Raw genomic sequence first — 18,176 nt, forward strand, 5'->3', positions numbered from 1 at the left:
ATAAGTATTAAATAAATCGCCATAGTTCGCCCTGAGTTTCTTTATTTTGTGTTGTCCACTCTAAGTCGTGGCGAAGACTGACTCTTACAATTTTCCGTTTTCCCTCGAACTGTTTGCAGCCTCCTAATTGGTTGAACCGATCTGTCAAAGTTAACCAATTAGGCATTTTGCAATTCCGAAGTCGCCGCCTACTCCTTGCGCCCTTGACGCGCTTTTTTATTTCCTCTATATGTGGAATTGGATAGCGGTCGGATAACGAACGCGTGTTTAGAGCGCGGAAATCACCGCAAGGTCTCCATCCGTTATCTTTTTTAGAAACCATGTGTAGGGTTGAAGCTCATTGGCTTTTAGAAGGACGAATGTGGCCTAATTGTAATAAATTTTCAAATTCGGTTTTCGCGACTTTGTACATTTCGGGCGACAAACGACGCGGTTTACAATAAGACGGAGGTCCGGGCGTAATGTTGATATAATGTCTTACGTCATGCTTTACCTCCCGCGTGGTTCCCGTCGGTCGCGTGATGCTTGGAAATTCTGCCAAAAGCTGCTCGCACGGGGAATTTCCGACGATCGTCTTCACCGATTGCGTAGCGTCAGAGATTACCCGTCCGACGGTGGATAGCAACGTCTCCTGGTCCAACAGCCTGCGATTCTGCAAATCGACCAGCAGTCCGTAATTGCTTAAAAAGTCTGCACCGATGATGGGTTTGGCGACGTCGGCGATGACGAATTGCCATCGGAAAGCTCGACGTAGTCCCAGGTCGAGGTGGAGAGTCCTCACGCCATAGGTCTTGATAGTCGACCCGTTGGCTGCGAACATTTCATACGGCGTCTGCACGATTCGGCCTTTCACACGCGTGCGAGGGTACACGCAGAGGTCTGAACCCGTGTCGATTAAAAATTCGTCCTTCGTCGTTCGATCTAAGACGAAAAGGCGGCTGGCATTCGGACCGTCACTGATAGCCGCGTTCAGTGGGGTATCTACTCGTTTCCCGTCCCGAACTTGCACGGTGCCTGGCACTTGTTTGCCTTTTTACCGAATCTATAATGGTACCAGCAAAATCCGTCTGCGGCTGGAGATCTTCCACGGTTCGGACTGCGCGTACGCGATCTTCTACGCGAAACATTCCGGTAACGATCTTGTGGGCGCGATCGCGAAAGTTCGGCAATACTCGTTTCCAAGCTTTCCAGTCTTTTTAACAGGGCATCCATCACCGGATCCTGTGTAACACTCGCGACTTGTGCTTGCGCCGTACCCTCGCGAATTTGGTCTGCGATCTCGGCCAATTTATTAAGCGGGAGATCGGATTGCGCGGCCACAATGGCCCGCGTCATCGCAGGTAAACGTCCCGACCACAGCGTGCGTAAGAAGTCGTCCGAGACGGTCGTACCTGCCAAATTTCGCATGTGGCGCAGGAATTGTGAAGGAGTTCTGTCTCCCATTTCCTCCTGCTCGAGTAACTGCCGTATACGCTACGTTTGGGAAGCTGACAACCGATGGATTAATTCCCTCTTCAGCATTTCGTATCGGTCTAACTCCGAAGGATTGCTGAAGATGTCTTGCACTTCTAACGCGTACTTTGGCTCGAGCTGTGACATAATGTAATAAAATTTTACGTTGTCCGATGTCACACCGTTTAACACAAATTGTGCCTCGATCTGGTTAAACCATACGCTCGGCTGTTCTGGCCAAAATGGCGGAACGCGGATGGTAGCGCGGCACGCTTCTGGCATCGCGGCGGAGTCTTCGCACCCAGAGGGATTGCTGTTCGCGATAGTTGCCGCGGCTTTTCTGGTCGTCATTGTCTTTTTTTTTACTTGCACCAAAACTGAACACGAAAAAAACTCGCGAACTCGCGATCACGTCGGTGTCACCAATGAGGTGGTTGCGTGTTGGGATAAAATAAGTATTAAATAAATCGCCGTAGTTTGCCCTGAGTTTCTTTATTTTGTGTTGTCCACTCTAAGTCGTGGCGAAGACTGACTCTTACAATTTTCCGTTTTCCCTCGAACTGTTTGCAGCCTCCTAATTGGTTGAACCGATCTGTCAAAGTTAACCAATTAGGCATTTTGCATTTCCGAAGTCGCCGCCTACTCCTTGCGCCCTTGACGCGCTTTTTTTAGGAAGACGACGTGACTCGGTGGGGGTACCTCTGTCGACGGAAGTTTGGCAATGCAGCGGAATTTCCTCCGGGTCTAGGCCTGGTGATGTCACCCGCCGAGGGTTGCTTGACTCGGCCTTGCAGCCCTTCGGAAATCCATGGTTTATGACATGTGCAATATGCCACTGAGGCCGTTCGAAACTTTCGACGAAAAGCATGCCGAGTAATAAAACGCTTAAGAAACGGCTTTCTCAAAAGTGGCCTTTTCGACTTTGCTTGTCGTAAACCATGCTAGCATTTGCACGCCAAATGTTTCTTTTGTTGCGCGAGCTAGCCGCTACATATTTATTGCTTTGCTCGGAGATCTGTTATGTGTTGGATCTGGATAGAAAATAATTCTCTACCTAGCGTGCCACGTACTGAATAATAGAATCGTCTTTAATTGTAATTATGAAATATACATTAACTCTCTTGGTTCACACGCGCTTCACTCCCGTGTCCGGCTCGCACACCTCCACTGCGCCACACCGCTCGCGCATCTCCGCTTCCCCCTCTCTTGTTTTCTCACTTACACACACACACACAATAAAAACAATCTCACACACACATTATGCAGGTATGCGGCGGTATATACAGCTTCTCCCTACATCGTCTTGCACAATCCCGAGTCGAAAATCAAGGATCTTGCCTTTTCCATTATGGTTCTGTTGATTCTTTCAACTTTTCCATTGAGTTGCGGTGTGTATGGCGTGGTTGTGTCCATCTCTATTCTCTTTTGGTCACTCCACATTTTTATTTCATTATTGACAAATTCTCTACCATTGACACATCTTATTTTCTTTATTCTTCGATCCTTATCTCTTTCCCTTCTTTTCACATGTTGTTTTAAAATATCTGATACTTCACTTCTGCTCTCAATCAGGTACACTATTAGGAAATTTGAAAAATCGTCCAGAAAAGTCAAAAAATATCTTTTACCGTTCCATGTGGTTGGATCTATTGGCCCACACAGATCCGTATGAAGTATTTCCAACGGTCCTTTTGCTCTTGTACGCTCATTATTGAAACTTGTCCTGATCTGTTTTGACTTGACACAGGTCTCGCATATATCTTGAGTAGTTTCTATGTCCTTTTTACTAATATTTATTCCGCTAGACAATTGTAACAGTTGCTTTAAACTCTCTTTGTTCATATGTGCCATTCTACGATGCCACAGCTGTGCTTCATCTGACTTGTTCGTTACTAGGTTGGTCACTTGTGTTTTCTCCAGTTTCATTTCTACTTTGTACAGGCCATTTTCCATCTTATTTCCCATCAACACAATTTGTTCATTTTTCTTAAGCAGTTCTTTTCAAGATGATTAGTCTTTTTACAGATTGAACAGCGCACATTATATTGTTTAGTTGGTTGATTAAAATTGCTTTGTCTTACTTGGCTTTTCGGTCCTCTTTCGAGTTTTGTTTTACAGTATTTGGCTTTATGCCCTACTTTTTCACAATTGAAGCATCTCAGAGTTGTTTTAAATGCCTGTGGTTCATCCTTATCTGTGTTATTTCTCTGTTCTTCCATGAGCAATCTTGCCATCAAGTTCTTGAGTGTTTTCTCGGGTCTTGTCATTGATTCCCACGCAGTCATGAAGTTTCTATAATTTTCTGGTAGAGTGGTCAGGATTTTTGAAATCAGCATCTTTTTGGTTATATCTGCTTTGAGCTCTTTCAGTTTATACACAATATTTTCTAAACCGCCTATGTGAGTTTCCATATCAGCGTCCCTTTCATATTTATAAGTGAAAAACTCATTCATTAGTTTACATTTTTGTTCTTGACTTTCTCGCTCATATAACGACTTTAATTTCTTCCACATTCCATGCGAGGTGGTGCAATTCAGTAAATGCATCAATGGCTTTCTGTCCACTGTTTTAACTATTACCTTTTGGGCATTCACATCCTTTTTCAGCCAATCGCCGGTTTTATTTTCTTCTGCTGCAGGATGATTTACTATTTTTGTTAATTCATATGCCTTGAACAAAATAGTCATTTCAAATTTCCACGTTTGATAATCTTCTACGCCGTGGAGCTTGTCCACGTGCCCTATATCTTCCGTTGATCCTGATGCCATCCTTGCTTTAATCTTTATCCTTTTCTTCTTTAAATTATGTTCATTAACTTTGCTATTGCTTTCTTACGATATTTTCTTCTTCTTCGGTTTTATTTTAATTCTGCACGCACTCTGGGCTCATAACCTGTTGGATTCTTCAAGCGTTGCACGCGCACGTGCAGATTATATTGGTGTAGGAAAAGATAGATTGTTATGTTAATTTGTCACTAAACACACAGTATTTATTTTATGCATATTAAATAAAATAACATGCTGCAGTCTTACAGCTATTGAAAGTACTTTGCCATTTATTAATACACACACAGGGAGAATGTCGCTGCAACCACGCACTTCTACCAACTGCACAAAATTATACCGGCACGGGTCATTTGTGCCAACATCCAGCACAAATAAAAAAATTTTTAAGTATAAGTTTAAGTCGAAATACTGTAGCTAGTAGAGTTGATGAAATAGCCGAGAATTTGAGAAATCAGCATAATTCAACAATATGAACATTTCAAGCCTACATTATTGCAATTGATGAAAGTACAGATATTCGAAATATCGCTCAGCTGGCCGTTTTTATTCGCGGATGCGATATTAATTTAAAAATAAATGAAGAAGTTTTGGAAATCATTTCTATGCATAATACAACCACTGGAGCTGATATTTTTGATGCACTTATGGAAGTTTTGAAGAAATATAAGTTATCCTTGGAAAAGTTGGTTTGTCTTGCAACTGATGGAGCACCTACGATGACCGGGATTACTAAAGGAGTTGTTGCAAGATTAAAAGGAACATGCAAACAGCATGACAATAATAATTTTGAACATTTTCATTGTATTATTCACCAGCAAGTCTGTGCTCCAAAGTTTTAAATATCGGACATGTTTTAAAAATAATCACCAAAATTGTAAATTATATTCGAGCACGTGGACTTAACCATCGTCAATTTGTTTCATTTCTGGAAGATATAGGATGTGAATATACCGATCTACCATATTATACGGAAGTTCGATGGCTTTCGAGTCATAAAGTGTTAAAACGATTCTTCAAATTGCTGGACGAAATCATAATTTTCCTGGAAACTGTCAGATTGCTATTGGATCGGGATATGAATAATACCACTAACACACGCACAGAATAATAGTTATATTTATAAATGTATAATAATCACAATAACCAAAAACCACCGCGTGGACGCGATTTCGCATGGGCACGACTCGACTCGCACATCGGACACGATGCAAAAACAAGCGACAATCGACACGCTGCGTTATGTCGTCTTCTTAACCATGCTGTTGAAGGGTTGAGCAAAATGATTTCAATTTGGTGAAAGAAGCTTTCTACTATGCTCAACTTCACACGTTAACGTTAATGACGAGTGAATATTTGTAGGATACGGAAAGTAAATGTTTGAATCACAATCAGTGGAATATTATAACAACCAATAACTGTTTATTATAAGTCGGATACCCGAAATGTACAAATTCTTGAATCTACTATTGATCAGTGATGTTTGAGAGTCAATTTTGATCTGCAGTCTCGGCCAAGGTTGTCCAAGAAGCTAACCTCGCCATGGGCGTACCCAATGCCATGGGAGGCAGAATCGGTCTTCGATTGGTCAAAAATTGTTAATGTACAGACCAATCAGTTTGGAGGCGACGTTGGTCGGTGGGAGGCGGCATGTAACGGGTATTTTTAATAAATTTCCCTCGTCTGGGTTTTCCGAGAAGCGGCTACGGGCCCAGGTCAGCGCTTGGTGCCCAGATGTTTCCTACGATACCTGACTCGCCATAAAACATCTGGCACCGGTTTTCGATGTTATTCAAGGTAGTAAAGTCATAGAACAAATGGATGTAAGAGTGTTTTTTTTTTTTATCAACACTTGTTGAAATTCAAGATCGTGAAAGAAAAGCCGATCGACGCCTATAAAGAAGAGTTTTATTTATAACAATTGTGTACCTAATTAACAATAACATAAACTTCACAATTCCTAACCTATAAAGAAGAATCGATAGCGATGCTCCCTCTCACACGATCTGCCAACTGCGAGTGTACGCTAGTGCCGCAGTCTAGCCGCGTGGCGGCGTGACAGTGTGGTGATGTAACTATACTTAAGGTGAAGGTTACACTTAAAGGAAGTTCTTATGAATTTCCTTTACATGGATTTGGAGGGCCATGCAGATTTGAATGAATTTACTAATTAAATAGCCGCCTTAGTGGTACTTAGTTATAGACAAAACTTGATTGTATGAAAGGTCTGACTCTACATCTGATGGCTTTATGAATTTACTGTTACGCTGCAATACAGAATAAATCGTAATTGTTATTGCGCGCCGTAACACATGCCGTCATCGATACCTATTCACTAACAGAAACAAAAAATTATGAATTTGCTGAATTAAAAGATAGACCATGGATAAAGGACCTGGCTTTCTCAGTTGATATTGCAAGTCATCTTAATCAACTTAATCTTAAGCTTCAAGGCCAAAATCATGTTGTTACAACGTTATTTGATAATATTAACACTTTCAAACAAAAATTATTACTCTGGCGAAAACAAATAGAAAAAGAAAACTTGTCTCACTTTAAAAGCTGTCAATATCTATTGCTTAAATTACCTAAATTAAAATGTACAGAATATGCTCACCAAATTAAATTGTTAGAAACGGAATTCGATCGAAGATATTCGGATTTTAAAAGCTGTGAATTACAATTTCGTTTTTTTACTTCACCTCTATCTATCGATATTGAAATTGTTGATGAAAACTTACAAATGGAATTAATTGAAATCCAATGTGATTCTTTGCTGAAGCAAAAATGTATGGAAGTTGGAATTTCAGATTTTTATACATATTTATCTGTAGATCGGTTTCCTAAAATGTTATCGTTTGTTACGCCTATACTGGCTATGTTCGGAAGCACTTATTTATGCGAGCAACTATTTTCTTTAATGAAAAATAACAAAAATTCAGAAAGATCAAGATTAACCGATCAACATTTATCATCAATTTTAAAAATTGCATCAACTCAATATATTCAACCAAATTTTGATGACTTGCTCTGTGAAAAACGATGTCAAATACCTTCTAAAAAGTAATATTTAACTGTGATTTTGTTTATTTGTTATTATAACTTTTATTTTCGTTTTTTATAAAAAATATAAAATATTTATAGTTTAAGTTTAAAAAATAACATGGAATATAAAATGTCTATATATCTATTGTATATTGTATAATATAGAATAAAATATAAAATATTTTTAGTTTAAAAAATGACTCTAAAAATCGTATTTCATTAATTTTTTGAACATTGAAACATGCGGCCCCCAACTTAATACAAAATAGATCATGTGGCCCGTAATATCATATGAGTTTAACAGGCCTGCCCTAAAAAAAAATTTGGCGTCCACTTAAAAAGGAAAGAAACCATTGCCTGCATCATGTTTATTTCCCTGGCCCTCGACGACAAAACAGACCCAGACCCCTAGGCCCGATGGTGCCAATACGGTCGCCGTATGCAGACAATAGACAGTGTTTCTCACTGTTAGATTCAGTTTTGTAAATGATCATTTATTAATAATCCAACAAAAAGTCAATAACGATTCACGATGTTGATATTCGTAGATTGGTTTTAAATGTTCGAGATGACTTTTCACTTTCCCCTGATTCATTTATAGCATCATCGAAATGGCTTCAAACTTTTAAAACAAAATACAAGATTGTGTCAAGAAAAGTAAATAAGTTTATAACGCAAAAATCTGTACTTGATCAAGTTAAACTTAAAGAACAAGCTACAGAATTTGTTGATGATATAAGCAGACTTATTTCAGGCATAGGGGAATGTAATATATTTAATATTGATCAGTCTGGATTTAATGTGGAGATGCATACCGGATGCATTCTGTCATTTAAAGAAGAACTAAAAATGAAGCACTGGCGCAACCTTTGAATTCGATGACTCACAGTTACACAATTCAACCTCTTATTTCTGCTAATGATTCTTTATTATCTCCGTTGTTAATTGTACTGCAAGAAAAAGATGATATATTCAGCCTGAGAATAAAAAACAATTTATTCACTTCTGGAAATCTCCATGTACTTGCCCCTAAATCAGGTAAATTAACATCAAACCTAGTCCAAGAATGGTTCAAAGAGGTTTTCCTGCCATCAGCTAACAATGAAAGTATTCTATTGTTAGATTCTTAAAGTGGACTGAATTCACAAATGCTTAATACTTCATCAACGTCTGGAAAATCTGTTCTAATTAAAACCATTCCTGCTGGTAGAACGGGGATGATTCAACCCCTAGATGTTTTTTTCTTTCGACTTTGGAAGAATTTTATTAGGTATTTTTTAGATAATGTCATTTTACACAACTATCACATAAATTTGCACCATCGAAATAACGTCCTTAAACTGCAATCGCTGATATACAATCAGTTTGTGGGAATTTTGGGGACGCAAATGAGCAACATTCAGCTAACTTTCGGCAAAACACATTTATTCAGCACGAGGCTTTGTTACAGACAAAAGACACACAGTTCCGGGGAAAAAGGTAAGTCAGATTGTCTCTAGGTGACGCAGAAACAAATGGCGCTTTATTTTCAACACCCCCCCGTAAAGTGCAGTTTCTGTGCCGATTGCACACAATAGACGAAACAAATGATTTTAACATCTTAAGCTTATTTCTTTAATACATTTTTCATGTTTTGGCAACGATAACCCTTTAGTTAAGATGTCAGCGGGCATCCTTTCGGTAGAAAGATACCCAATTTTTATTTCACCTTTCTCTACTGAATGACGCACAAAATGATGCTTGATATCTATGTGCTTCGTGCGTTTATGAAACACTGGATTTTTCATCATCAGTCCGGCACTTTGGTTATCACACAGAATTGCAGTTGTTTGTAATTTGCCTACAATTTCAGATAAGAATCTTCGTAAATAGATGGTTTCCTTTGCTGCTTCTGAAAGTGCCATATACTCTGCTTGAGCACTCGACATAGCCACTGTTCGTTGCTTCCTCGACGACCAACTGATCGCACCACCGGCTAACTTGAACAAGTATCCCGTATACGATCTCCTGTCGTCAACACATGCTCCCCAATCAGCATCCGAGAAACCAACTAGCTCCTGATCCGTTTTAGTGAAAACGATTTCCATGTTTATGGTTTTCTTTAGGTAACGTATCACACATTTTGCAGCTATCCAGTGTTCTTCGCCAGGGTTTTCACTGAACTGACCAAGTGCGCTAACTGCGTGAGCTATATCCGGGCGTGTGCTTGTAGCCAAGTACATTAATGATCCGATGAGATTTCTATACGGAATTTTACTCATTTTTTCTTTTTCTTCCTTTGTTGTCGGGCTCAACATCTTCGAAAGTTTTATGTCCGGATTCATAGGCGTAGCAACTGGTTTACAATCTTCCATGTTGAATCGTTGTAGTATATCCTGGACATACTTTCTTTGCGACATGCGAAATTCACCCTTCGCTTTGTCTTGTGCGAATTCTATCCCAAGACAATAGTGCAGTTGTCCTAAGTCTTTCATTTCAAAGGATCTGACAAGATTCCGTTTCAGTTCCATTATTTTGTTCTGGTTATTCGAGGCTACAACCAGATCGTCAACATAGATTGCAACCAATGTTAACCCTTTGCACTCGAGCGGCGCCCGGCCGATTTGAAGTCGCAACTCGAGCGGTGCCGATACAGCGCCCGACCGATTTCAAGTGTCAACGCGGGCGGCGCAGATACAGAGCCCGGCCGATTTGAAGTGTCGAACTCGAGCGACGCTGCTACGACACTATGGTCTTTTGTAATTCGATCTCATTATTTACGATGTGCGATAAGAAGGTACCTTTCTCGGAAGTACTTTCTGGACTCGGCTCCGCTGTCATTGTGGCCAAATCTTACAATTCAGTTCAGTTAGTCTCACTGTAGCATTCGGTTGAAATAGTCTTGAGAGCAAATCTAGCAATAGAAAAGTATTTGAGCCCTAAAAATATGGAGAAAGATCGCTTCAGCTCGAGTTCGGACGAATTTGATTTTGGCTCTTTGGACAATGAACTTACATTGATTTCCGACGGATTACGCCGCGAGACGATCAAATCCAGTGGGGAAGACAGTGATATCGTAAAAGGTATGAGGCGACGAAAGATAAGATTTATAGAGAGCGACAGTGAAGTTGAGGGTGAAGTTGAGATTGAAGTTGAGAGTGAAGCTGTGGAAGGTGCAAGCAGTTCAATATGGGAACTTTGCAACGACTACAACGAAGTGCCGCCAATCGTGCCATTTACACCTGGCCAAAACATCACAGCAGCACGGATATCTTCTAACATTCAGCAACCAATAGATTTCTTTAAACTATTCTTTACTACGGAACTTGTGAAAAAAATTATTCGGGAAACAAATTTATATGCAAAGAGAAGACTGGAAGGAAAAACATTATCTCCAAATTCAATTTGACGAAACTGGCGGGATGTGACCCTCGAAGAATTCTGGGCATTTCTTGCTCTCGTCATCAATATGGGGACAATGCCATTGCCCAATTTACAAGAATATTGGTCGAGGAATGTCGTCAGTTATATTCCTTTCTATGCCGAGACATTCACGAGAGATAGATTTAGCCAAATCTTCTGGATGCTCCATTTAGAAACCATCCCAACAAACAACACCAATCCACGAACGCGCCTACAACGCGTAAGTTGTTTTCTGGATTATGTCTGCTCTAAGTTTTTGGACTTTTTCATCCCGGGAGAACACATATGTGTGGACGAGTCAACAATAGAATTCAAGGGTCGAATTTCATTTCTAACATATAATCCGAAGAAGCCGACGAAATGGGGTATCAGAGTGTATGTTCTAGCTGACTCAACAACAGGATACATTTGTTGCATTTTACCATATTATGGATCACTTACCACAGAGCTCTTGGTCAGACCCGATTTACCAGTGTCAACACGAATCCCGATTCACTTATACCAAATGTTGTTGGATAAAATTCCAGGTGCGCAGGGGCACCACATGTACACAGATCGCTACTACACTAGTTATGCCTTAGCTCAAGAATTATCCAAATTGAATTGTCATCTTACTGGAACAATTTTGACATATAGGAAAGAATTGCCTAAGGAAATGAAAAAACCTAATCTTTCGAAAAAATCCACAATCGCATATCGGCGGGGCAAAACGTTAGTCTTAGGGTGGAAAGACAAGAGTGTTGTCACCTGTTCGACTACAAGGGGTGACACAGGGATGACGCCGGTCAGAAGGATCACTCGAGGTGGTGTCGGCATCGTGGTCAAGAAACCCAATGTGATATTGAATTATATAAAATATATGGGTGGTGTTGATCGGGCGGACCAATATGCCTCAACATATTGTTTTCTGCGAAAATCACTCAAATGGTGGCGTAAGCTTTTCTTTTGGGGCATGGAGATTTGCCTCATCAATTCATACACTTTGTACAAACAAGAGAAGATCAAGAGAGGGGAAAAGCCGCTGAGCCATCTGCGGTATCTCAAGACACTCGTGGAGCAATTGAGAGGACCGTATCGCCAGCCACGAGAGCAACTATCTACGCCACATTCTGATGAAGTCCGACTTAATAGGAAGCTCCACATAATGCTCAAAGGCCCAAAAAGGGACTGCAAAGTTTGTTCTAACCGTAGCACGCCTGGAGGTAGGCGAGAAATCACATATTACTGCGACACGTGTCCTGACAAACCTAGGATGCACCTAGGACATTGTTTCATAAAATGTCACACCAAAACGAATTACAGAGAGTAATATGCAATAAAGTTTGTTGTTTCCAACATATAAATGTATGAACTGATAGAATTTTATTCTTTGTATACGTCTGTTTACTTATAAGTGTTCTTAAAGTATTTGTAAAGTGTTCCCCGCTTTCGGCCGAAACCGTCTCGAGTTAAACTAAGGGTTAAACTATTACCGTCCTTTTGGAGATAAACACAAGCGTCCGCGTCTAGTGGTTTCAAGCCTAACTCTTTCAGTCTTAAGTCCAGCTTTTTATACCACTGTCGACCAGACTGCTTCAATCCGTATATTGCCTTATTTAAAAGACATACTTTTGTTTCAGATATCTTCTGCAGTTTTTCATCTTCAAGGATTGTAGACAGACTCTCAGGAATTTCCATGTAGATTTTTTCTTCGATGTTCCCGTTTAGGTAGGCACTGATGAAATCCAATTGATGAACTTCCAATCCAAATTCTGCTGCAAGTCCTATTATAATTCGAATAGAACTTATCCTAGCCACTGGCGCAAATGTTTCGTGGAAGTCCACGTTCAGTTCTTGTGAGAAACCCTTAGCTACCAGCCTGGCTTTTCGACGTTCCACAGTCCCATCAGCCTTGAATTTAGTACGTAGGACCCACCTTGAACCTATAACTTTCCGATCTTTTGGACGGTCAACTAGTGTCCAAGTATGGTTTCTCATCAAGGCATGATACTCACATTGCATGGCTTTTCTCCATTCATGCGCTTCTCGAGCTGACATTGCATCTTCTGCAGTACGTGGATCTCCTGTTTCAGCTACTCGAACATTCTTAATTAAAGAACATGAAGGAGGATCTTCATCTGGAGCATGGTCCATTTCTTGGTTTTCCTCTTGTTGGTCTTGAATTTCCTGAGCCTCTTGAATAGGGATCATATGTGGCTGTAGTCTTGGTCTACCTCTTTGTCCTGTAAGGATTTTCTTCGGACGTCCTCGTCCGATCTTTATTCTCGGTATCGCTCCAACTTCACCAGCGCTTGAAATTTCAACACCTTGACGTTCATTAATTTCTTCAATATTTTGATTTATAAGTGTGAGTTCATACTGATTTTGGTTATTTTCTTCTTCTTCGTCAACAGCATTTATATTCCTGTCCCGACGTTGCGAATTTTCTTCAATGATGACATCTCTGCAGTTTTGCTTTTCAAAGTTCTTGACGAATCTAACATCCCGACTCCGACGAATTTTGCTTGATTTTGGATCCCATAATCTATAGGCTTTCGTTTCAGTTGAATAGCCAACAAAAATGCACTCAATAGTCTTTTTATTAAATTTTCCTTTGGACGTTTTCCCTTGAGTTGATTTGTCCAACATATACGCCTTGGTGCCGAAAATTTGGAAATGGATTACCGTCGGTATTTTTGCTTTCCAAATTTCGTGAGGAGTTTTACCTTCCAAGCTTCTCGTAGGACTCCTGTTCCGGATGTAGGCTGCAGTCAAAATTGCTTCTGCCCAAAATTTCGATGAGAGGCCAGACTGAATTAACATACATCTCGCCATTTCAACGAGAGTTCTATTCCAACGCTCCGCGACACCATTTTGTTGTGGAGTGTACTTTACTGTGAATTCATGGTGTATTCCTTCCTTTTTCAGGTAACCCTTAACCCTTTGCACTCCGCACAATTCTGGACGTTGGCTATTAGCAACTCAGCGCTACTTTGTGGCAGAAGCGTGCATTTACAGACCCTCGTATTATTTAGTATAGTTTTGGAACCAAGTAACGTATTATAATGATATTGGACTTATATGAATTGGTTGACATCGAGAAATGTATATTTGCAAAAAATCAATATTTTATTTTTTATAATTTTGTACAGTGTGATAAACCTTAAAACACTCCCCAATATGCATTGCAGGCTGATTTGTGCACGTTTGACAATAATAAGTCGTTTGACGCCTGCCGCCAGGTGTTTTCCTGTCAGAACAAACAATGCAATCCCGTTTTCTTTGTCCCACATCGGGAATATGTAGTTTATTACTTAATCTATTGTCCGCAGAAGATGTGGATGGACGCGTTCTCGATTCACGAAAATCACCTCTCAACTGGTCAATGAGTGCCTTGACAAACTTGTGGTGCGTCATTGGCGTTTGATTATTTGTTTCTTTTGAAATGCGGTAAATAATGTAGGAGTTAATGACACACATTTCCAACCCCCAAAAAAATAACTTCCTCCACCATTTCAGCGACTTACGAAGAAAACAATACGTCGAAGCGTATTGATCTGCACGATCCACACCACCCATATTTGTCGTGTATTTTAAAACCATTTCAGGCTTATTGACTGTTACAACATGTCCACCGCGTAATGTTCTGCGGGTAGATTGCATTTGTGTGTTGTAATAATTAGTGAGCATTGTGATAATCCTTTTGTCTTTCCACGCAAGAAGTGTAATGCTATTCTTTCTGTATGCAACTGTTTTTTTTTGTTGTAAATTTTGGTTTTTTTATTTCCGTAGGTACGCCTTTTCGGTTAACTTTTATGGTGCCAGTAAAATGACAATTCATCTTTAGCAATTCTTCTGCTAAGAGAATGCTGGTGTAGTACCTGTCAGTGTACATGTGGTATCCTTTTGCATCAGGAATTCTGTCTAACAACTTCTTATATAAATGTAGTGGAATCCTGGTGGTTACTGGAAGATCAGGCCGGGAAATGTTATCGGACGTTATGCTGCCATAATACGGAAGTATTGTAAATAAATATCCAGTTTTTGAATCAGCTAGCGCATATATGCGTATACCCCATTTTATTGGTTTGTTCGGATTATAAGTGATAAACGCTATTCTGCCTTTGAATTTGACAACAGATTCATCCACAGCGACTGCTTTATACGGTATAAAGTATTGTCTAAACTTGGCATCTATATATTCCAAATAATTACTAACCTTTTGGATACGAGTTCTTATTGTCGCATTTCTTTGCGTGGGTTTCGTCAAATGTAGCATCCAAAATATTTGCATAAATCTGGCCCTAGTAAATGTTTCCGTAAAGAAAGGAATTCTATTATTGGAAGCAGTAGACCAGTATTCTTGAATATTTGGCAGTTGAATCAATCCCATATTTAGGATAACGGCGATGAAAGCTAAAAATTCTTCTTTAGTAATATTGTGCCACTTGTGCCAAGTTGATTTTCGTGAAAGTTGTTTCTTTCTAATTTCTTCCTTGGCATAATTATTCGTTTCTTTTATTATGCTGTCTACTAATTCATCTGTAAAATATAATGTAAAATAATCTATGGGTTCTTTTACATTATTTGGTAGTTGTGGTCCGGCTATTTCGTGATGTAAGTCAAAATTTATCGTTGCTGGAGGAACGCCTGATTCAGTGACATCTTCCCACTCTTCATTTGACGATATGTTGTCATTTAGCGATGTGTCTTCTTCCGTATCACTTTCATTGCTATCGCTATCTATGCGATTTCTTCGTTGCCTTGCCGGTTGGACGATATCACTATCACTGCTATTGTTTTCTTCTACATTTAGTCTTTCTAACATATCTGTATAAACGTCTACCTGGAGCTCATCTTCACTACTGCTTATATCATGAGACTCATTCGTGTTTGAACGTTTTGCCATTGTTCTAATAAAAAAAAAATGAATAAATACATGGGTTGAAAAATTCTAATTGTTATTACTAACTCACAAAATGATATTTATCAAAAGAACTTTTACCAAAAGAACTTATTTATCAAGGAAGAATCACTTTTCCGATTTTCTCACTCGTTAGATCTATCTATACCGCTCGACGCTTCAAACCAGACTGAGCTCAGCTTTGAAAATCTTTTCCTCCAGTTTTAGACTTGTTTATTTATATTTATAAGTCTCACTATACAGTGCGAGGTATGCACACATATCGACCTTTCTTCTATAAACTCTCCTTATCGCTCTTTTCAAGTGGCGCCGAGAAGTGCCCGGACCGCCGTGAGCACACTTCTCACGTTCTCTTCTGACACAAAACCCGCTGACATTTTTTTTATATATCTTAGTAATTTTACTATATTTTGATTTGATTTCTTGTGCCATTTCAAGAGAACACTTCAGGGAAATATGCATGTCTCAAAAAGTTGCGCTGAAATAACTTAATTCCCCGTAATCACTAATAAACTTTAATGTCCCATGAGAGGGGACATCCGAGTGATATGCTAGAATTACGATGTCCCATGAGAGGGAACAGCGGAGTGCAAAGGGTTAAATTCGTTGCTTTTGTATTCTCCTCCATTGTCTGATCTGACAATCTTGATATTCTCCCCAGTTTGTTTCTTAGCTTTGGCTTTAAATTCCAAAAATTTTTCAAATAAGTCATTCTTCCTTTTCAGAAAATAGACTTCGCACCATCTTGATTTGTCATCTATAAAGGTTACGAAATAGCTAGATCCAGCAAGTGATTTCACTTTCATTGGGCCGCAAAGATCTGTGTGAATTAATTCTAGAACTTTTTTAGATCGAGAGGTTGATCTTGAAAATGGAGTTTAAGTCTGTTTTCCTTTTATACACACTTTGCAAATTGGTAACTTTTCACCTTCTTTTGCTGTAATTCCATATATTCTGCGGTTGCGAATTAGATCCTTTAAATCTTTTTCATTTAAATGGCCAAACTTTTCGTGCCATTCCTGGAGATTTGATGTATTAATTTGTGAGATATTAGCCTTTTCAACTTTTTGTATTACACCCATGAATGTGTTTTATTTCTTCTGCGCTTATTGCAAGAATGATATCGGACATTGCCTTTTCATCAGCAACTTCCCATGCTGGAATTGCAGCTGCATTTTCTGCGGTTAGGGCTAGTTTCATTCTTGTTCCACTGACGTATCCCCATGCGTCACTTTTTATAAGAAGCGCTTTCATATGAATCTTCCAAGTGCCATAGTTCTCCTTCTGAAGAGGAGGAATTTTAATCGCCGTTATGCTCATTTTCTCTTTGTGTTAATACAAGATTGTTGCGTTTACTGTTTCGCGTGAATTCGACACTGACCACGTGCGCGTACTAGGTTAGGTTTCACGCACCAGCACGCTATAACACAAAAACGTCTTGCACTTCACTACACGTGTACTTCACACTTTTTTAATGTAGTTTATAATGCCCCTGGGCCTACAACCTGTGGGAATTTTGGGGATGCAAATGAGCAACACTCAGCTAACTTTCGGCAAAACACATTTATTCAGCACGAGGCTTTGTTACAGACAAAAGACACACGGTTCCGGGGAAACAGGTAAGTCAGATTGTCTCTAGGTGGCGCAGAAACAAATGGCGCTTTATTTTCAACACAGTTTTCATCCCCTCGAGTTCAAAATCTTATTAAATACTCATAGTATAAAAGTGGGTATACAGGGTGTTTGGCCAACTCTGTGAAAAATTTTAATGGGGGATTCTAGAGGTCAAAATAAGACGAAAATCAAGAATACCAATTTGTTGATAGAGGCTTCGTTAAAAAATTATTAACAATTAAATTCAAAAATTTCAAATCCTTCTGGAAAAATTATTTTCAATTGCGGGGATCAATTACAATCATTTTTGGTGAATAGACATACCCCCGAAATCTTGCGCATTTTCGAGAAAAAAATTCAGTACGGGCGGAACTTTAAACGTTAATAACTTTTTAACGAAGCCTCCATCAACAAATTGGTATTCTTGATTTTCGTCTTATTTTGTCCTCTAGAATCCCCCATTAAAATTTTTCCCAGGAATGGCCGAACACCCTGTGTGAAAGGAAAACCGTTGGAATTTGATAACCCCGTCGATTTTTGTTTTAAAAATTCTGAAACATCTTGTGAGTTCTGCAATGTGTGTGCAGTAATAAGATGTGCTTCATGCAAAAAATTTTTGTGCATAATACATTTTTTTTACGAATATCATGTATGTAAAACTTTCAAAAAACTTTCAAAAAATCGTCAAATCAGCCATTTTTTAAATAAAGGTAATAATACAAAAATAAATGAAATAAAAACATGTAGATAATTGAGGAGGTAACAAGAAACTTTTACAAGTCGGGTTAAAATGTTCTTTATTTTATATGACGACAGATCGACGGTCAGATCGAATAGACTGAATTTCCTGGCTTATATATCCTAGGTCCCGATCGTCCTTTGGTTTTTCCTTCGCACCGGGTGCAAAAGTTCTCGGTGCATATCGCGGAACAATCTCGATCCTTCGAAAGATGTTCCGCGACACGTGCAGTCGATCG

The 18,176-nt window shown here is 39.4% G+C and overlaps 2 protein-coding genes across 2 annotated transcripts; both read right to left on the reverse strand.

Annotated features, from left to right (window-relative positions):
• Nucleotides 1–268: 268 nt before the first annotated feature.
• LOC143340995 (uncharacterized) lies at nt 269–1,809 on the reverse strand. Its single transcript, XM_076763485.1, is given in 1 exon segment — nt 269–1,809. A coding segment is annotated over 1 exon segment (822 nt). The 5' UTR covers nt 1,804–1,809; the 3' UTR covers nt 269–981.
• A 936-nt stretch (nt 1,810–2,745) lies between these two features.
• LOC143341187 (uncharacterized) lies at nt 2,746–4,220 on the reverse strand. Its single transcript, XM_076763915.1, has 3 exons — nt 3,534–4,220; nt 3,081–3,438; nt 2,746–3,029 (listed from the first exon to the last, which is right to left on the reverse strand). The coding sequence occupies exons 1-3, from the start codon at nt 4,218–4,220 to the stop codon at nt 2,746–2,748; spliced, it is 1,329 nt and encodes a 442-aa protein (XP_076620030.1).
• Between the last annotated feature and the right edge of the window lie 13,956 nt (nt 4,221–18,176).

This window comes from Colletes latitarsis, chromosome 4 (assembly GCF_051014445.1).
Source record: "Colletes latitarsis isolate SP2378_abdomen chromosome 4, iyColLati1, whole genome shotgun sequence".
NCBI lineage: Eukaryota > Metazoa > Arthropoda > Insecta > Hymenoptera > Colletidae > Colletes > Colletes latitarsis.